At 51.9% G+C, this 19,738-nt stretch overlaps 10 protein-coding genes across 10 annotated transcripts; 5 read left to right on the top strand and 5 right to left on the bottom strand.

Moving 5' to 3' along the window:
- Positions 1–732: 732 nt before the first annotated feature.
- On the bottom strand, positions 733–1,753 carry VTN00DRAFT_6574 (uncharacterized protein; the record flags this gene model as incomplete). Its single annotated transcript, XM_069433225.1, has 3 exons — positions 733–843; positions 926–1,253; positions 1,314–1,753. 3 exons carry the CDS (start codon positions 1,751–1,753, stop codon positions 733–735), a joined length of 879 nt encoding a protein of 292 aa, XP_069289006.1.
- Positions 1,754–1,803: 50 nt separating this feature from the next.
- On the top strand, positions 1,804–2,031 carry VTN00DRAFT_6573 (uncharacterized protein; the record flags this gene model as incomplete). The annotated part of the gene is made up of 1 exon (XM_069433224.1): positions 1,804–2,031. The coding sequence occupies one exon, from the start codon at positions 1,804–1,806 to the stop codon at positions 2,029–2,031; it is 228 nt and encodes a 75-aa protein (XP_069289005.1).
- Positions 2,032–2,464: 433 nt separating this feature from the next.
- Positions 2,465–3,488, bottom strand: VTN00DRAFT_6572 (uncharacterized protein; the record flags this gene model as incomplete). The annotated part of the gene is made up of 3 exons (XM_069433223.1): positions 2,465–3,004; positions 3,063–3,370; positions 3,425–3,488. The coding sequence occupies 3 exons, from the start codon at positions 3,486–3,488 to the stop codon at positions 2,465–2,467; spliced, it is 912 nt and encodes a 303-aa protein (XP_069289004.1).
- A 769-nt stretch (positions 3,489–4,257) lies between these two features.
- Positions 4,258–5,302, top strand: VTN00DRAFT_6571 (uncharacterized protein; the record flags this gene model as incomplete). The annotated part of the gene is made up of 2 exons (XM_069433222.1): positions 4,258–4,820; positions 4,921–5,302. 2 exons carry the CDS (start codon positions 4,258–4,260, stop codon positions 5,300–5,302), a joined length of 945 nt encoding a protein of 314 aa, XP_069289003.1.
- A 259-nt stretch (positions 5,303–5,561) lies between these two features.
- Positions 5,562–6,435, bottom strand: VTN00DRAFT_6570 (uncharacterized protein; the record flags this gene model as incomplete). Its single annotated transcript, XM_069433221.1, has 3 exons — positions 5,562–5,679; positions 5,809–6,061; positions 6,189–6,435. The coding sequence occupies 3 exons, from the start codon at positions 6,433–6,435 to the stop codon at positions 5,562–5,564; spliced, it is 618 nt and encodes a 205-aa protein (XP_069289002.1).
- A 1,201-nt stretch (positions 6,436–7,636) lies between these two features.
- Positions 7,637–9,345, top strand: VTN00DRAFT_6569 (uncharacterized protein; the record flags this gene model as incomplete). The annotated part of the gene is made up of 2 exons (XM_069433219.1): positions 7,637–7,959; positions 8,013–9,345. The coding sequence occupies 2 exons, from the start codon at positions 7,637–7,639 to the stop codon at positions 9,343–9,345; spliced, it is 1,656 nt and encodes a 551-aa protein (XP_069289001.1).
- Positions 9,346–10,975: 1,630 nt separating this feature from the next.
- VTN00DRAFT_6568 (uncharacterized protein) lies at positions 10,976–13,303 on the top strand (the record flags this gene model as incomplete). The annotated part of the gene is made up of 1 exon (XM_069433218.1): positions 10,976–13,303. One exon carries the CDS (start codon positions 10,976–10,978, stop codon positions 13,301–13,303), a length of 2,328 nt encoding a protein of 775 aa, XP_069289000.1.
- Positions 13,304–14,213: 910 nt separating this feature from the next.
- Positions 14,214–14,882, bottom strand: VTN00DRAFT_6567 (uncharacterized protein; the record flags this gene model as incomplete). The annotated part of the gene is made up of 2 exons (XM_069433217.1): positions 14,214–14,575; positions 14,648–14,882. The coding sequence occupies 2 exons, from the start codon at positions 14,880–14,882 to the stop codon at positions 14,214–14,216; spliced, it is 597 nt and encodes a 198-aa protein (XP_069288999.1).
- A 196-nt stretch (positions 14,883–15,078) lies between these two features.
- On the top strand, positions 15,079–16,664 carry VTN00DRAFT_6566 (uncharacterized protein; the record flags this gene model as incomplete). Its single annotated transcript, XM_069433216.1, has 2 exons — positions 15,079–15,252; positions 15,585–16,664. The coding sequence occupies 2 exons, from the start codon at positions 15,079–15,081 to the stop codon at positions 16,662–16,664; spliced, it is 1,254 nt and encodes a 417-aa protein (XP_069288998.1).
- Positions 16,665–17,277: 613 nt separating this feature from the next.
- On the bottom strand, positions 17,278–19,446 carry VTN00DRAFT_6565 (uncharacterized protein; the record flags this gene model as incomplete). Its single annotated transcript, XM_069433215.1, has 7 exons — positions 17,278–17,721; positions 17,820–18,004; positions 18,089–18,391; positions 18,490–18,579; positions 18,897–19,037; positions 19,136–19,268; positions 19,348–19,446. The coding sequence occupies 7 exons, from the start codon at positions 19,444–19,446 to the stop codon at positions 17,278–17,280; spliced, it is 1,395 nt and encodes a 464-aa protein (XP_069288997.1).
- Between the last annotated feature and the right edge of the window lie 292 nt (positions 19,447–19,738).

Below are 19,738 nucleotides of genomic sequence, written 5' to 3'. Positions count from 1 at the left end.
GCCGCTCGGATACTTGATATTTGACCTTTTTGAATAGCATTGATGGCTAGAAGGATTCTGCCTTCTTTTTAAGCTGAATTTTCTGCTTCCTTTGGTGGCATCTTGATGGTTGAAGCTGTTGAACGCGTCGCGTGTTGGGGTGGGTGATCCGCTCACTGGTGGATTACGTTATGGTATACCATCGGGTATACAAGGACCGCATGGTATAGGACATATTATAAGGGTATATCAGTACCATTACCTCAACCTCCTAGAGGTCAGCCTGCTTCCTGCCTCCTACAACCCACAAAAAATCCAAATATCCGATCCCACACACTGAGAGATAGTCAACAAATCGCAGTCAGTGTCTGTGGTTTATATATCATTGTACTGTACGCGAGTGATGTGACCTGCCGTGACGGACAGCGTTGAAGGCGAGCAGACACGTTTTTACCTAGTCATGCAAGCCGTGCGAACTCAGGGCGGTGTTACTCACCTATCTGACCTGGGAAGGGCAGTCAATATCTACAGAGTACACAGTACATACTTCTCCTAATTACAAAGTCACGTATATAATTTCCCAAATATAGTTGGCGAAGCCGGGATCCCTGAAAAGAAGTTTGTATTTTACCTAGAAAGGGAGATGATATGTTATTTGAACCTTCCATGAATTATGTGTACAGAGATCTGCCTTTATATACCCGCTTTTCGAATTATATACATGTGACACGTGAGAGTCCTCAGAGAAGCCCTCTACGGAGCATCACAAACTCCCGCATGAACGGAAGGAGGATTGCTGCTCGCATCGCCCCAGTCTGTGCTTCCCAGAGCCTTGCCAGCTTGTGTAGAGTCATCCGACCGGATCTGAAAAATTAAAATGTCAGCCATTAACTCGCTAAAACGCAGCTATGGCTTTCATTACAGGGATTAGTAGAAAGTCACTTACATAATATTGCTTCTCCACATAATGCCACCAGTCATCGCTGCGGAAAGCGTTGTCAAGGGACTGGCTGGCAGGATCGTTCCAGCCGGTGTTGCGGGTATCAAAGTTGGGGTGCTTCGACCAGGCGACGTACACCTTAGGGTGGTCGTTGTTCTGGACACCGTTCGGGTCTATGGCCATGCCGGCCTTGATCTCTTCGGTGGTGAGGGTGTTCTGGATATCACCCCATGCAAGGTCGTTATAGCCTGAGTGGGCTGAGAGGAGAGCACGGGAGGGCGCCCACATGTTGTTGCTGTCCTTGGAGTGGATGATGATGACACGCTCCCAGTCGCTATAACAGATGTCAGAGCTGGTTAATTGGAAGAGAGGATATCTTTATGGCGATTCTTACTAGTCATGTCCGGTCTCGATGAATCCAACCTTCGCACCGTCTTTCTCATAGAACAGGTTGTAAACGACGCGAACATCGCTCTCGTTACACTTCTTGTACGTGTAGTAGATCGGAAACGGAGGGCCAGGATTGCCAGTAGGCACTCCAGGGTTCCGGCAATCGCACCCTACATCGGGGTACTCGCACTGAGCTCCTGGCGGCGTCTTGTGGGCGGCGTCGTAGATATCAGACGTGTTGGGAGATCCTCCGAACGCCCACGTGGGATAGCATGGCGGCTGGTCCATGGCCTGACCAAAGAACCACATCGGCGCATACTTGTCTGCCAGATCCAGGCCTCCTGCGTTGAGGTACTCGGTCATCTCATCGTCGGTGATCTGGGTGACCGCGACGGCCATCGAGGCAGCCAGCGCGACCACCGGGAGAGCTCCCTTGAGCAGCATGATGAACGATGACACTAAACAGTAACTAATTGAATAAACCAAGAATAAGAATGAGCTGCTCCAACAACCTCACCCTGGTCCCTACGCCTGGTGCTGGGCCGTCAACGAGCGATCCGCAGAAGACCAGATCTGCCATGATTTATGACTTCAACCTCCTTATAAAAGCATCCTGGGTCATCCGTCTCGCTATCTCGCTTCGCGAAGGGCACGGTAGCATCCATCGAGACCTGGGGTCAAGGGGTGTTTCGGAGACAGCCCGAGAGATGGTCGTCGAATGAAATGCCCACGCGAACTGCTATCTGGGCCTCGGCCCCTCTAGGGGCTGACGATCAACGCTGCAGGGGCGAAGCGATGTCCTTAAAAGAGTTAAGTGGCCGGCTATAATTTGCCTAGGTAAAAGAAGCTGGGAAAAGTTGAGAAGGACGTTCGTTATGAGGGCGGATCACAGAGATTCTGCAGTGCTGGTGGTCTGTCTCGGCTCAGATCGATCTGAACGGGTGCTATTTTTATCGGGCTCCGCCAACCCTACAGAGTACAGCAACGTCGCCATGATTACTACTGCGTACCTCTTTATTCCTATCTCGAAGGCCGATAAGATTGATACTAAGAGGACCGATAGAAGATATCTACCTTGCAGCCCCACGACAGCAGGGCTCACCATTTTGAACCACATTTCTGTGCTGATCCTATCACGGTCTAACCAGGACCTCCTCATTGCGCCCAGTCCATGCCACTGCCCAGGACCTCCTGGCCTTTCTGCAAGGTCCTGGAGGCCTCCTCACCCAACCACTGCGGCTCCAGCCGGTCGATATTGTCTTCGATCTCCCAGGCACGGCCTCCCTCGACATACATCGACTTGCCATTCAAGCCCTTCTGGCACACCACGCCGCCAACAACCCGCGCAACGTGCAGGGGTGTGTTGACAGGCAAGTTTGCTGCTTTCCACGCCTTTTCAATGCCGCGAACGATCGCCGTGTCTGTCATCCACGGGCAGATAGCGTTGACGCGGATGTCATGCGTCGTCGGGAGCGCGATGTAACGACGTAAGGCGCGCATGAGTCCCAGAACCCCGTGCTTCGAAGATTGGTATACAAACAGCCCCGGCGACTCCTTGAACCCTGCGATAGACGAGATCAGCGTGAGGGACCGGTCCGCTCCCGGCTCTCTGTTCTGGCGGAGATAGACGCTCGCGATCCGCGCGAAGTAGAGACATCCGATCAGATTTACCTCCAGTACTTTGATCGGGGGTGCCTTGGATTCGTGGTTTAGCTGACATTTTAGTACGATCTTTTGTATTTTCCGTTCTTACCTCCTCAACGGTTTCGACCGTCAGGGCAGGATCGAACCAATTCCCTATCTCCACGATTCCTGCGGCCGCCACGGCGTGGTCAATCTTGCTATACGTCTTTAACGCGGTACGGAAGAGCTCCACATTTGATTGATAGTTCGAAGCATCCACTGTCAAAAAATAGGCTCGAGGCTTTGATTCCGGCGTTTTTGCTGACAGCTTCCGTGCGAGCTGCTCCCCGGACGCTGTGTCGACATCACCGAAACAGACGTAGGCGCCGTGCTGGCAGCAGAGCTCTACCAAACTGGCTCCAATTCCATTTGCACCTCCTTTGATACCACATCAGCACTACCATGGCATCCTTACGGATAGATCAACCTTACCTGTCACCACGACGACTTTGTCCTGGAGCGATTCAGTCGTGATATTCGGGATAAATTGAGCCATGGCCGCCACAAAAACCAAAAGACGTAAGCACTTAGCATGCAAAGAAACCCGGTTTCGTAAAAGAAATAACGTCCTGTAACCGGTTATAAAAGCCAACTCCAGCTATTCACACCTCCCGCTTTCGACTGCCGAGGGCAGAATCAATTGCCTACCTTCTGCACAGAAAGGAGCAAACACTTGCGTCTATCCATGATGATAACTCCTATACCTCCGATTTGCCCCTCCCTTCACTCCTCCATCCTCACAATGTTGCAATATCGCCCATTATTCCCCATCAAGTAAGCCCCGCACAGAACCCCGCATTCTTCACATGTACCGTGGTGGGTTCAGCTTCACGGTCAGTGGGCAATATCAGACTTGCATCATCAAATCCTGCAGAATTCCTGGTCTTGGCTCATGTGGAAGGGGGAGATTTCCGATGCAAGAACATGCTACAAGACAGCCAAGATGTGGGAAATTCCCGATGAGAGTGGCGAATTTCCACGCGTGGAGTGTAGTGTGCAGACAGAACTACAATTGTTTGTAGTATTATTGTTCGAGGGATGAACGAGTCTAGTTTCCTTTGATGGAGATACGGTACATAAACCGAGCTGCTTCTCTCTCTCCCCCTCTTTTCTCACTGAATCCAAACATTCTATAATATACCTATATAGAAGGTGTATATCAAGGAACAAAAAAACACCCTTCCAATTCTCTTTATATCAAGAGAATACCTATCCACCCCACATACTTAACCCAGTAGTACCTCCATATCAAACAAACAACGACAATGCCAGACCCAACAGCAAAACCCCTCCTCCAAACCCACATCCACTCCTCCTCCACCACCGGCCTCAACAGCATAACCACCCTCATCACTGGCCCCAAGTCCTGCATCCTCATCGACCCCCCTCTCCTCATCCCCGACGCCCTCTCCGTCATCTCCTGGATCAAAACCATCACCACCAACCCCTTAAAAGCCATCTTCATCACCCACCACCACCCGGACCACTACTTCTCCGCAAACCCCATCCTCGCCGCATTCCCCGAAGCAAAGTTCTACGCCGCGCCGTACGTCCTGGCTGGAATCGAGCGGGAGTACGAGGATAAGGTCGCGTACTGGCCGGGGGTGTTTGGGAAGGAGAATATACCGGAGAAGCCGGCGAAGCCGGAGGGGTTTGGGTTTAGTTTTTTCGTGCTAGACGACGAGGAGGAGAAGGGGGAGGAGAGTTCAGTCGTGCTGTTGTTGGGTCCGGTGCAGGGGGATTCGGTGGATCATACGTTGTTCTGGTTGCCGAGGGAGAGGACGGTGGTCTGTGGGGATGCGGTCTTTGGGAGGAGTACGCATGTTTGGTTCGTTTCGTCCATAACTTCCTTTATATATCATGAAGTTCCTTCCCCACATAAGGAAATAGTACTGTACATACTAACGGTTGATATGGACACGATACAGGGTCGAAGAAGTCGAAACCCCCGCCCTCCTCAAAGCGTGGCACAAAACCCTCGACCTGATCGAATCCCTCCACCCCGCAACCATCATCCCGGGCCACCTCGAACCGGGCTGGGACCTCGACGCCGGCGCCGACCTCGCCCACACCCGACGCTACCTGAATCTCTTCGGGGAGAAGGTGACCTACGCGGCGGAGAAGCCGCAGGTCGCAAACCTGTACCGCGTCTTCGAGGAGAGTTTTCCCCAGGCGCAGAAGAACGTCGAGTTCTTTTTGGGGAAGCTGTCGAATCGGTTCGGGGAGGGCGGGGAGGTGTGGGAGGAGAATCGGCATCATGATGTTGGGAAGAGGACGGAGGAGGGGTTGTTGGGGTATTGGTTTAAGTAGGTAAACGGGGGATTGAGCGGTTATTTATCCAGTTAAATTGTGATCTGTACTGTTCTGTCTGGTTTGATATACCACATCTCCTTGTGCCAAGAGGTGCTTGGTTTTTCCATTTGCTCATCCGTCACAAAGAAAAAACACCTACATATGCTCCCGTTGCCTTGCATGGGCAAAATGCTGAAAAGAGTCGCCAGATTTCGGAAATGAATCAAAAAGACGTCGAAGCGTGAAATGAGGTTTGCACGTCTTTTGGGCCGTTTCATCAAGTCTCTACCTTGTTGCCATGATCATCCAACAACTCGCTCGAGTTGTCTAGCCCGGACCACTTGGGCTTGCCGTCCATAATCTCGACCATCCGTCTGCTGTAGAATATATGGCAGCTGATATGCAGCAGCACAGTAGGATAAACAATTAGCTGTAGCTAGCTGGAAACCCTCCGACAGGACATATCATCTGTAGAACCAGACTTGAAAAGAACCAAAGAGAGAATGAAAGAGAAAAGCGCTCACCTAACCTCAAATATCCGCCTCCTCTCCTTCTGCTCCTCCTCGTTGCCCCCAAAGTCGATCAGCTCCGGAAACAGCAGGCAGACGTTGCGGCCCTCGTCCATGATCGGGGTCCGGCAGAAGGAGCAGGACACCTTGCAGGGTAGCGTGTAGTCGCGGCTTTTCTGGGTGGAGGAGTAAAAGGAGAGACCCTCAGAGCCGCGCGTGAAGGAGATGGCGATTTTGGGGAAGATGGCGCACCATTGGAAGGGGGCGCCTGTTTTGAATAATCAGCTACATCTACTTCAGTAACATACTAACGTGTCGACAGCAGAACAAAAGAAAAAGGAATATATATGATGGCTAGAATCAAAAGATATGAATTATCGAGGGACAGAACTAACCATGCATAACTTGACACCCACGACAATGGCAGAACTTCGCATTCAGCGGCCGCTCTCTCTTCAGCTGGTACGTGACCTGCCCGCAGTGGCAGCTCCCCCTCCACTTGATCTCACCAAACTCCTCCAGCGACTGGATCCGGTACGGCGGACGGTGCTTCCACTCCTGTCCTGGAGGGTTTTCAGATATGGTGTTGGTTTCGGCAGGTTTGGGGAGCGGCGACAGATTTTCGGGTGCGTCTTCGGCCATCTTCGAGATGTCTGGTGTGAATTGGGTCGTGTGGAGGTTCTGGGCGAGCTGGGGAAAGGGAGATTTGGTATCCTTGATGCGATGTAGTTGGGATATAGAAAGAGCGCTGCTGAGGAACCAAATGAGGTAGTGCACGGTGCAAGGTTCACAGGACAGCGGACGGGGAAAAATTGAGAGAACATTGAGACATTATCTCGACAGATTAGTATTCTCTGACTGCAAGAAGATCCAGATACCCAGTCAGACGGTATGTGAAGCATGGAATTGGCTTTTTCCCTGGCATGGCTTTTGGCAGGCGAGTGACATCATCACGATGTAGACCCGCCTGACGGGACAAGGAAAGGGATGAAGCCGCGGATCTGGATCTGGATGAAAACCGGTACCCTGGACATGTGGAGTGGAGTTTAAATATCCGATATTTTTGGTCGTGAGGTGTTGCAACCGTGGTTGAGGTTGGTCAATTGTGGGTGAAATGTACACAACTGTCACATCTATCAGGACAACCACAGAGCTGTGATATCATAGGTACCAAGAATTTTAAATAGATCATGTTTCCTTCCAAAGGTTGAAAACCAAGTTCGAGCATGCTCAATCGACAGCAACAGGCTGTGAATTGGAGCGCTTAAGCACGTAATCAAAAGGGACAGCTTGTCATCTGCTTCAATCAGCATCCAGATATTCAGCAGTTGTAAGCATCCGTAAACGGCAGCCGGAGCAGCGGGGCCCAAGACAAGCATGTCAAGAAAATTTAGAAATTGCTTGTGGCCAGCCAGGAACAACGACGATCGCTCCATGCGAAACAAACGCTCCACTCGGGCGAAACAAAGACTGCTGAAACAACAACTTCGCGCGGGCGCTCTTGGCGGAGCAGATCATCAGCTCCTACGCGCCGCGTCGAGGTACGTGCAGCACCAAGAGAGCTGACAGCAAACGGGCTTCAATATCCGAGAGCCGGCGCTTGTGGGAAATACGCGTCGCACGGTCGCTCAGGGGGCCAAAAAGACCGACAAGAGATGCGCCGCTTGCTGTTCTCGTGCGACGTTCATCAGACCTCGAGATAGCTGACTTGGCGGCTCTTCTCCGCGCTGCGTCGCATACCATCCATCACTGAAATACTTCTCTCTGCAACGCTCAACCCCGTCCTCCTCCTCCATGCAGCCCTCCGGTCCCTGCTGACCGTCCTTCGCATCGCCCGCGCACCATGAAGAAGTTCCTACGACACTTCCGCCCTCACCCCCACTCTAAGGGACGAAGTGCGGGGAAGGTCTCCAAGCATGATTTCCACGACGGCCGGCTATCCGATCACTATGCTGCTCTAATTCCTGGCCATGACTTTACCCAGAGGCTCCCGCCTCCCGTCCTCTCCAAGATCTTTGCGGAGGTCTGCCCGCATGCCCTGGACGACTCCTACAACTCCTCCGAGGAGTCTATGACCGAGGATGGCTGCATGCTCTGCGATATGCGCGACCTGGCCCATTGCGCTCTGGTCTGCAGGCGATGGCATCCCGAGGCGCAGGCACTGCTGTATGTTGGACCAGTCCATGAATTGACCTGATTCTCATCTAATCTCCTTCCAGCTACCAGCATGTTCGCATCGACCCCGTCCACTACTGTGAGCTGGAGATCGAGCTCGCCGAAAAGCGGAAGAAGAACCGCTCCATGTTCGACCGCAACGGAGAACCCATCGACGCCCCCAAAGTCCGACTGACTCTCTTCATGAGGACGGTCCGGGAGAGGCCAGAACTTGCGGAGATGGTGCTGTCGTTACGGATGCCGTACATGACAAGGGAGGCAAGCAAGGCGGTGCTCGCGCGGACCGTCTCGGTGCTGCCCAATCTGCGCTACGTGGACCTGCCGGCCGGGTTCTACACCGACGAGTCGTCCTCGCACGCTCTGAAGCAGGAGCTCATGGTCAGATGCCCCGAAATCCGGAGGATGAAATACGCTGAGGGCTCCGAAGCGACCTTCACAAGCATTCCAGGCTCGCGTCTCTGGATGAATCTGGAGATGCTGGAACTGTCGAGACTGAATGTCGAACCAACTACCCTGCGGCTGGTGCTGAATTCGTTCCCGATCCTGAAGGACTTGAAGCTGGAGGATCTTCCCTGGCCGGACGACTCCATCTTCTCTCCCGTTCCATCCATCCCCCCTTTTCCACCTCTTCAGCGGCTCACCCTTCAAGATATCCCCAACATCACGGCAAGCGGGCTTGCCACTTACCTCTCGATCCCGCAGAATCGCGAAGCCCTGACCTATCTCACCCTCTCTAACACTGGAGTGCTTCCTCACACACTACACAAGATCCTCTTGGCAGCTCCGTACCTCCGGAGCCTCTCGATCATCCAGGAAGTGAGCCGGGCCTTCCCGCTCGAAAACATCCCACCGCTCTCTTCCAGATCCTTATGCATGTTACACTACGAAATCACCTCCCAGGGTAGCTCCTACGGCCTCCAACCTACCGCGAGCACCTACTACACGTATCTAATGTCGTCCCTGACATCCAATTCCCTGCCGGCCCTGCAAGACCTATACGTCCGCGATGCCACGTTCCCCGAGACGCTCCTGCTCGCCCCACCCCCGCGGATCTTCGGCGGCGGCGACTCCTTGGGCCCTCAGCCTCGCCACAGGGGTCTCAACCGGCCACTCAACGTGTACAGCAAGGGTATGGACGAGCTGGAGTGGAACTTCACCCCGTACGAACCGCCCGCGACGCGGGGCAGACGCGACAGCACGACGCGGCCGGTCAGCTTCCACGGTGCGCAGCTCAGCCCGCAGTGGGGCGGCGAGGCACGCAGGAGCGTTCTGGTCGGGAACGGCTTTGGCGGTTTCCTGGCGGTGCCGGTGGACGAGGGTCGGCCGAAGAGCAGTGGCGGATGGAAGAGCGAGAGCAAACAGGATCTGTGGCGATGAACGGAGAAAGCTATGTATGGCGCTGGCATGGTACCAGTTGCCCTACTTGCTTCGCTGGGATTTTTTCTTGGATCTCGTAATTATAATTTCAGGATAGCCAGAGTTGATATAACTGTACAAATGGGGTGCTGACGGAGTATGTATGACGCAGCCGGCATCGAGAGAAGCACATCCCTCTGTCAGCCATGAATGTAATGAGGAACATATACCCTTGATTTCATTGGAAAATAGGTCTTGCATTCTCGGGCAATTTTGGGTATCTATTGAATACATCCATCTTGTTTAGATACTCCATATCTGGCAGCCTGGCGCTTGTAGAATTCAGACGCACTCAATCTTGATCAATCCGAAGGGACATTCTTCGGACTGAGTGTCTAGCCCGAGAGACATCAACAAACACCCCCATAGATCGCTTATTTAGTGGGCCACATCGACAGCTAAATAGTCGATAGACCATGCCTCCGCAAGGCTTCTCCATCCTAGATGCGGCCAACAGAGCTCGCTCATAACTGATAAGCGTCTAAGAGGTAATCCAACCTCAAGAGGTTCCACGTTTAGGCTGAAATAAAACATAATATGCAGCTGTTCCTATTAGAACCCTACAGGAACAACTACTTGTCCCATATCCTTTCACAAAACTAGCATAATTCTCCAGTGCAAACTGCGGGGATCGTGGATCCCTTCCGTGTGGGGGGCACTCCGAACTTGTGGAGACGAAACGAGACCAACCTACCTCGGGTTGCAGACTCCGAACCCTCACTCATCGTTCCCATGCAGAACGGAGCGTGCCATAGGCATACGACGCCATAGGCGGCGAGATTATATTGTATGATGAGCATGCAGAACGGACTTCTGCCGTCTTCGAGAAAATCCCGGCTCGGCTTTCTCAGACTTTACAGTGTCAAGAGAGGGTCTCTTTCGATTTCTCCTTTTCGATCAGTCGTCCGGATGGCTTGGACACGGCTGTGCTAACAATGCTACTAATTACTTAACAGAGCTTCTTGACCTGTCTCTGCGTGATGGGGACGGCCCCTAAGTGATGATAAAGTCGTCCATTCCCAGAACTGATTTGGACAGCAGGTTCTCGCTCACAAGACAGCAAGGAATCATAAGACGCTGTCCGCGGAGAAGAAGTACCATGACCTATCTGATGAATAGGTCAAAGCACGCGGAGAAATTACAGATGAAAACCCGAACGATCGATACCCCGGACACGCACCTTTAATACTCCATACGAAATACGGGGCAGGATCCATTGGATCTCACGGGCTTCGACTCCCCGCAAGACTTAACTGGAAGACATGACGATGGACCCCTGCAGGGTACCCTGGACTGCTACGCTATGCACGCACATATCTATTTATCCGTCTACTCCCTGTGCAGATGCAGCACCCCGCAAATTCCCAGATCAATAATGCAAAGGCACGCCAATTGGGACTTTGTCGAGGAACGGCTTCCTGCTGTACACTTCATCCGGCACTGGAGCTCCGGCTCTCTATCTTCCCATCAAGGCCGCATGCGATAGCACGATGCATTATTTTAAAATGGTGGAGGTCCGCCAAGGTTTCTCAAGGTACCCTTCTTCCTCATGATCCATCCTCTGAGGACGTTGATTTCCCTACCCATAGACATGGTCCGTCTCCATCGTCATACCGCTGTGCTCGCGGTGCTTGCGAGCTTGGCTGCTGCAGAGTTCCCAGAGTGTACCAAGGAACCATTGAAAGGCAATGCGGTTTGCAACACAGCACTGAGCCCCGTCCAGCGTGCCAAAGCATTGATTGACCTCTTAACACTCGAAGAAAAGATCAATAACACCCAGCATGCGGCACCGGGCGTTCCCCGACTGGGTATCCCACCATATAACTGGTGGAACGAAGGACTTCACGGTGTTGCATCCTCCCCTGGCGTTCACTTCGCTGAGAGTGGGGAATGGAGCTACGCAACCTCCTTCCCTGCTCCGATCCTCTTGGGCGCAGCATTCGATGACGATCTGATCACGAGCATTGCTGAGGTTGTCAGCACGGAAGCCCGTGCTTTCAGTAATGCCAACAGAGCTGGAATGGACTACTGGACGCCGAACATCAACCCATTCAAGGATCCTCGCTGGGGAAGAGGTTTAGAGACGCCAGGAGAAGATCCCTATCACATCCAACGCTATGTCTACAACCTCATTCAGGGGCTCCAGGGCGGCGTTGGGTCCGAGAAGCCCAAGATCGTGGCCACGTGCAAGCATTTCGCAGCCTATGACCTGGAGGACTGGCACGGGATTGAGCGATACGCATTTGATGCGCAAGTATCCACCCAGGATCTGTCAGAATACTATCTTCCCCCGTTCAGAAGCTGCGCACGGGACGCGAAGGTCGACGCCATCATGTGCAGCTACAACGCAGTGAACGGTAAACCCGCCTGCGCGGACCCCTACCTGCTGCAGACAATCCTACGTGAGCACTGGAAGTGGGAAGACGAAGGCCACTGGGTCACTTCTGACTGCGATGCTGTCGACAACATCTACGATCCACACAACTACACCAAGACCCTTGAGGCAGCAGCGGCTGTGGCGCTCAACACAGGCACGGATCTCGACTGCGGAGTTACGTACCCCAATGGTCTTCCTGGTGCCTATGATGAAGGGCTATTCGGGGAGGAGACGCTCGACAATGCCTTGGTCCGTCTTTATTCATCGCTGGTCAAGCTTGGCTACTTCGATCCCCCAGAGGACCAGCCATACCGGTCCATCTCTTGGTCTGATGTCGCCACGGATTCCGCCCAGCAGCTTGCCTACAAGGCTGCGGTCGAGGGAATTGTGCTGCTCAAGAACGATGCAAAGACGATCCTACCGCTGAAGCCTGCCGGACAGAAGCTAGCCCTGATCGGTCCGTATGCCAACGCCACAACACAGCTGCAGGGCAACTACAACGGCCCAGCCAAGTACGTCCGGAGTCCCCTCTGGGCCGCAGAACAGCTTGACTGGACTGTCGACTATGCCATGGGCACCGCGATCAATTCGACCAACAACACCGGGTTCGATGAAGCATTATCTGTGGCAAAAGAAGCAGACATAATCATCTACTGCGGAGGCATTGACCTCTCCATTGAAGCAGAAGCCAAAGATCGCAACACCATCGTTTGGCCGGAGAAGCAACTGGAGCTCATCGAGCAACTGTCCAAGCTAGGAAAGCCATTCATTGTCGTCCAACTAAGCGGCGGCCAGCTCGACGACTCCTCTCTCCTCTCCAACAAGGACATCAACGCCCTTCTCTGGGCCGGATACCCCAGTCAGGACGGTGGCACCGCCATATTCGACATCATCACCGGCACTGCTGCCCCAGCCGGCCGTCTTCCCGTCACGCAGTACCCGGCGGAATACGTCAACCAAGTTCCCATGACGGACATGACCCTACGGCCGAGTGCCACCAGCCCCGGACGCACGTATAGATGGTACAACGACGCCGTCCTCGAATTTGGCTACGGCCTGCACTACACGACATTCTCCGTCTCATGGACTGGCCCGCTGAAGCCGGAACTTCCACCACCGGTATACAACACGGAAACCCTCCTCGCAGAAGCAACCCTAAAGAACCAGAACAGACCCCTCGACACCGCCCCCTTCTCAACCTTCACCATCAACGTCAAAAACACCGGCAAACTAACATCCGACTATGTCGCGCTCCTCTTTCTCATCACCACGGACGCAGGGCGGGCTCCATACCCGCGGAAGACACTCGTCTCGTACGCCCGCGTCGCGGGGATCAAGCCAGGCGAGACGCGCACCGTCGATCTGGAGGTGACGCTGGGGTCGGTGGCGCGGACGGACGAGGATGGGAATCTGGTGCTGTATCCGGGTTCGTATACGTTGCAGGTGGATCTGGAGGGGGAGAGGTTTCCAACGAGGAGGTTCAAGGTGTCAGGGAGGAGGGTGGTGCTGGATCGGTTTCCAAAGAGGCCGGAGGAACGGTGATTTTGGTTTAGGGTTCCGTTTCCTAGTTAGCGTTGCTTGAAGTCTTGGGTAGTTAGTAGTAGTAGTAGTAGCATGGTATATATAGATAGGTATATCATTTGTAAATATGCAGGTAAAAAGATAGTCAAAAACAAATCAATCGTGCTGGTACCATTGCGCTTCTATATACCTGCAGTAACTTCTCAACCAATTAGGCGTTACATCATTTAGGTACATACATCGTGTCATTTAAGACTGCCTACTCCGTTTTCCGATCCCTATCCTCGCCTCAACCAAATCTTTTCCGTAACCTTTGCCTTTACTTCGCCCAACCCCTTTCTCGGATATCCCGTAAGTCGGATGTGATAGACTTCGAGATCCTCCGGCGTGGTTTCGTACAGGTCCATGTTGAAGCTGCGAGCGATCCTCGCGATAGTCAGGTACATCTCCGCGTATGCTAAGCTGGAGTAGAAGTAGACGATGTTACGTTAGTCAGAGCCTTCGGGACGATGAGGTGGACATGGATGGTATACGGATATGGGTTATATATATATATATACTTTACCTTATAACAAGACACTGCCTGCTCTCTTGCTGTGGTTTCAGTCCCGGCGAAAATGACGGTGGTACCCTCGTCCACCAGGCGGTCAATCGTCTTTTCCTCAGGGGATGTTTGGTTCATTCAGCGCCCCAACGATGACGGATTTGGATCTAGACTTGTTTCCATCGTCGAGGGAGGCGACAATCTCACATTCGATCTCGACCTGTGAGCATAGAAGATCCGCGGCACGAGGCTGGATCAACCGAATAATGGGTATGGGCAATCTTTTGATGGCGGTTGCCAAAGAGGGAGGAACCGAGTCAGGTGGTAGAATCCGATCAGGCCCAGGATTGCGTTCCTCATGGTGAACTTGAAGCCCTGGTTACCGAGTTAGTCGAAGTGCGATCCGTAGAAGTAGCAAGTGACGATGTCGGCTGCAAAAGCTGAGTCCAGGTCGATCACCTGTCCCTGATGCATGGACTTTTCAAGACGCATGGACAGCCTGCCGATCCTCTCATGGATGACTGGCTCGAGTCCGATGACAGGGCGCTTTGAAAAGTATGGGCTCATCATGCCACGCCGTACACGATGGAGGTCATGGTCAACGGTGGCAATGCTGTCTCGCGGAACGGTGTATGCCGCAGCGGATTCAGGATCTTTGTTCACTCTTCGACCGCCTCCGGCGTAGACATTGTTGTAGTACTGCGGATCATGGATATGTAGCTCTTTTGCAGTGACTCGAACAATTGGACCTTTTTGAGGAGCCCGCCAGCATGAGCTGAACTTTTTCGCGTATGGAAGGGACAGGATGTTTGCTCTCTTACCGTATTTGCGATGCATCTTCTCGATCCCCCAGAGATACGTGCCATCTCTAATAACATCGTAGTAGAATTCATAGAAGGACCCAATCGCAGCCAGCTTTGGACCAGGAAACTTGCTCAATGGGTGTAAATAGAGGTTGTAGACGCATTTCGAAAAGCAGTACGCTGCAATTACGACCACAGCCGTCCACAAGGCCGTGGTTATTGGCTTTTCCGTTCTGAAAATGAGCTCAAGCATGACTATGATGAGTCGTATGAAGACGAATGGCGGATAACAGAATGAAAGCCGTCCACAAGTAACCGGCAAGAAGACCTCTACACTCGAAAGCAGATCGTTAGCTCTGTTATTTGCTGATCATGGACGTCCACCATGGTGAGTACACAGTCAAGGTCCTCGCTGCTACCCTCCAGCTGATTTTGAGATAGCCTTGATAATGATAACAAGCCAAGACTTGCCGCAGAATTCGTTGACCGGTCTACGTGGCTCGATCGGCCACTGCTTGGATCAGTCAGAGTTTACTAAGATGGGCAGATCTTTGGCTGTTGTGATATATGCAGTTAGGCCCCTGGACGGCAATGGCCTGCTGTCGAGCCTTGGAAGATTGATGGTGAGTTCGAGATGAGCCTACCAGGGGTTTCACGCAACTGCATGATCGGCCTTGACCGTCATTGTTGACGGACAAAGAAAACGCGCACTTTGGCATGATTCCTCCCTGATTGTGGCCGGCGTACTTTACCAGCTGAGCATGATCTGCAATGAGCCCGTCTCTATGTGATCGGAGGACAGTACTTTTGCATGGAACCTCGAAAATTTGAGATTGTATGTACGCCAGGTAGATTTAAGAATACTTGATCTGCCAGCAGCATGTAGCGGAGTAAGTTTCTTTTTCATTTCTTCCTCATCTTCCAATTCACAGCTTTTGCCATCATGAATAACCAGACCTTTCGCTTAGACAATTACATGGGTGCCCTAGTACGATTTCTCGACACAATCAAGTATCACGACGAGAACTACGATCGCCATCAGCGTGTGAAAATTTTGCAATATGTCTACTCCGAAACGGCGAAGCATTTTGCCCAACCGCTCCAGCAAGACGCTTTGAAAGTAAATCCGAATAGACTTGCACCTATCATGCGAACAGCTGTCCAACTCGTTGTTTACTTCTGGCCCAAAGTTTCTCCACAGATCATGGTTGCCCTCAGCATCCATTTCGTGTACATTGTCCTGCTCAACGACAGCAGCAACGACCCTCACCCGGACATGGCATCATTCTGCGAAGATCTTCTTCACGGCAGGCAACAGAAGCACCCCTTTTGGCGACTGATGAACGATCGGCGACTGATGAACGGCCACCTGTCCAACTTCCTCAGTCACTATGGCAGTTTCTGCGCGTTTACCATCATGCGTAGCACATTCGACTACTTCAAGGGCTGCTGGATCGAGGTGCACAATTTCCACGGCTTCCCCGGATCCGACTACTTTCCTCTCTTCCTCCGTCGCTTGAATAGCTTGGGCGGCGTCTGCGGTGCAAGCCTCTTCCCCGCCGGGGACTTCGACGAAGAGGCTTTGTTCGACGAGGTCACGGCGGCAATCGCTCAGATTGAACCCCAGATGGCCTTCGTGAATGACCTGATATCCTTCTATAAGGAATTCGACTGTCTACGGCACCAGGTAAACCTGGTCTCGAATTATTGCGAAGTTGAAGGTATCAGTTTGGAGCAGGCCTTTGATAGACTCACTGAGGATACTATCCACTCCTCCGAACAGCTGGTGACCGTTTTCGATGGGAAAGATCCAAAGGTTGCAGCTACGGTCCAGGCCTTCGTCCATGGCTACGTGACATGGCATTTTTGCAACCAAAGGTACCGGATGCATGAGGTCTATAAGCGTTCCGGCGACAGCCCGGTTGGAGTGAAGTTCCGTCAGTACTATGAAGAGGCCATGAAGGTGGGAGCCATCGATTTCAAAGAATGGGCTGTGCCACCGGCAATGACCAACACCTTTAAGGAAAGTCTGTAGACTAGCTCTTGGATAGATTCTTATTTAAATCTGCTATTATATTCTCATACTTCTCTTTAATATCTTTATACATGCAAGTTTTGCAGATTAGGTTAGATTAACCTCTATCAACTTTAAAGTTAAATACAGGCTTCACCCAATAGGGTCAATAATATATACTGAAGAGTAGTTACATTTCAATTTGCAGAACTTATGTCTTAGCATACCTATCTTAATACTAAAATAGAATCAATTCTCACTCTGGTTAACTGCAGATTGACTTCAATGCTGGTTAACTCAGTCTATACAGATTTATTGTTACATTATAACTTATATACATATATAAATAATAATCATAGCAGAACCTTCCCAGTTCACCTCTATGAAATCGGAAAACTCTCTGTCTAGAGTATCACTAGGGCTTCAACTGGTCGAGATCGTTACAAGCACACCAGCCGGCACCAGCATCTTCTCTTATTTTCACGCGGCTGGCTACAGTTACTTGCAAGATTCTAGTAGCAGAGAATCCAGATATCCGAGGCTAGTACCAGCACCTGTGTAAATGGCATACCATGAATTTTATATACCATAGATAGATGCCTATATATCCCCCTCATATAAGTAGGATAGCAAACTAACACCTCTCCCCAACCACCAACACCGCAGCATCATGACTCTCCAACTCGACACTATACCTCCCCCTCACACAGCCCAAATCTCTCCCCGTCCACGCATCCATAACCCTAAACCCAACATCCTCTCCACCAGCGCCTCTTCTCCCTAACCTACTACTCCTCCTTCCTACCCTCATCTTTTCCTTCAGTTCAGGAACTTCATCCCACGCCGCCGTCCGTACCGCAGCCTCATCCTCCGAATTCAGCATTAGGACTAACGTTCCCTGAAGAGCTGCAGACGGACCGGACCAGTACTCTGCGGGATGGGCCGGGTCGAAGGTCCAGTCCGGATTGTAGCCCCATTTGTAGGGGAAGGCAGGGCGGCCGATTACGGGGTCTTGGTTGAAGGTGAGGAGGAGGGTGTTTTTGAGTATGGAGAGATGGGATTCATCAATCGAGTCGAGCTGGATTTATCCATCCATTAGTAAACTGCTGTGCATGCATGGACGTAGTACATATATGAAATAGCAGGTAAGATGAGGAGAGGGAGAAGGGGAAATACCGCAGTCCCAATAATCAACGGCGACTTCATAGCGGCCCAGAGGGCGAAATGCGCACGGTTCTCCGCCAGCGTGAGGTTGCCGTTGCCGACCTCGAGCATGTCCGGGTCGTTGTGGCCCCAGAAGTCGACGGTGTTCATCAGAAAGCTGTTCTCGTTGGCGATGGTGGCGATACGGGGCCAGTTTGCTTATCTCGAGGGTCAGCTTCTTCCATCTAGATCTTCATAAATGAACAAAACAAGGAGGATATTTTTAAAAATGATATACATACCCTTAATATCCCCGCTCATCCGCCACGAATTCCCCGTCGCATTCCCCCAACTCGTGACATCCGCCTCGCCCCATTCACATAGGGAGTACAGGATCGTCCGGTTGACGCTCAGCAGCGCATCCCGCATCGCACGGTACCGCTGCGCTGTCTTGGATGTGCTCCAGTCGTACCCTGGCGGCGCGGGGTTCTGGAGATCCGGACAGGTGCCGTTGGGGTTGGCCTGCGGGTCGGAGGAGTCGGGGACGCAGGCATTGTATTCATCTTTCCAGGAGGGAGGGACGCCGCAGTTGTCGTATTTGAGGTCTGTAGTAGTTAGTTAGATATGGATATTCCTTTGGTGATGTATTGGGTTGGGTTTCGGAACGGATGTATGTAGATATAGATAGGGAAGGATATCATACAGTCAATTCCCCATTCAGCAAACGTCTCTGCGTCGATGGTCTCGTTTCCCAGACTTGCTGGGTATCCTGCGCAGGTGGTATATCCGGCGCCTGTTATCCAAGATACTCATCAGTACACTGCTATATCATATCTTCCGTCGCCCCTCCCCTTCCCTCTATTGGCTTGGCAAATTGCTATTCCAAAACCATGTGGTTTTAAAGCCATTGCAGGGCACCTAGGCATTATGATAGGTCATAGACCTTGGATAAAGCCAGTCCAGATCACATATGGCAAAAGTGGAGAGATAGGTAGCTTTGACAGGGGAAAGGGGGTGCCGAAAGATGTGATTCAGTAGTGTATATCCACTGCATTTATGACTTTCTGATTCTGTCCAGACAGACCAGAAGGCGAAGCGACAACAACATACTGCTATAAATCCCAATCTTCAACCCCAACCCATGAATCTTCTCCGCGAGACCCTGAATGCCGCTCGGAAACCTCTCCGGGTCCGGGACGATGCGGCCTGTCGAAGGGTCTCGGCCGGTCTTAACGGACCAGCAGTCGTCAACTATATATGTTATTTCAGCTTTTTATAGATGTATACATGTACGTGTACTGTGTACCGTACAGACTTTAAAATCAAAAAAATGGAGAGGAAGAACTCACTATTTACATACTCATACCCCAGATCCTTCAAGCCCAAATTGACCATCTCCGTCGCGGCCGTCATGATCTTGTCCTCGTTGATGTCGCACGCGAACGCGTTCCACGAGTTCCAGCCCAGGGCGGGGAGACGGCCCTATATGCACATTTCTCGTAAGCCAGACATATAGTATAAAAAATTATCTGGAGAAAAGAAAAGAATACTAGATACATACCACGCCATCGGGCCTCTCCAGACCATGAACGACTGAAGGCAGAAGAAGGGGGAGAGAAGCGAGGAGGAATGCCGCCGTGGATACACTCTGGGTAGGCATCTTGAACTAAACAATGATTGACTTAGAAGACGGTTGTTGGGATCCGACGACAATCGATCGCGCCAGCATCTAAGTAAAATTCAACGCAGCAGACAGGACAGCTTACTTATGTACACGTGCGTGTGCGCTCAGGTCCCGAACCAGGTATCTTCCAGAAGCCAATAAAATAACCACAATTGCAAGATCTTGTTGTATTGTCAGTCAGGCACCGAAGCTGAGCACTCAATGTTAGGTAAGTAGTCAACCCTTGGATAGGGCCATATGGACTGGACTCGAACTCTGTCTCCTCAAG

Source organism: Thermoascus crustaceus, assembly GCF_041956765.1.
Source record: "Thermoascus crustaceus strain CBS 181.67 unplaced genomic scaffold VTN00scaffold_3, whole genome shotgun sequence".
NCBI lineage: Eukaryota > Fungi > Ascomycota > Eurotiomycetes > Eurotiales > Thermoascaceae > Thermoascus > Thermoascus crustaceus.
Note: the sequence above shows the minus strand (reverse complement) of the source record. Positions and strands in the feature narration are given on the sequence as shown.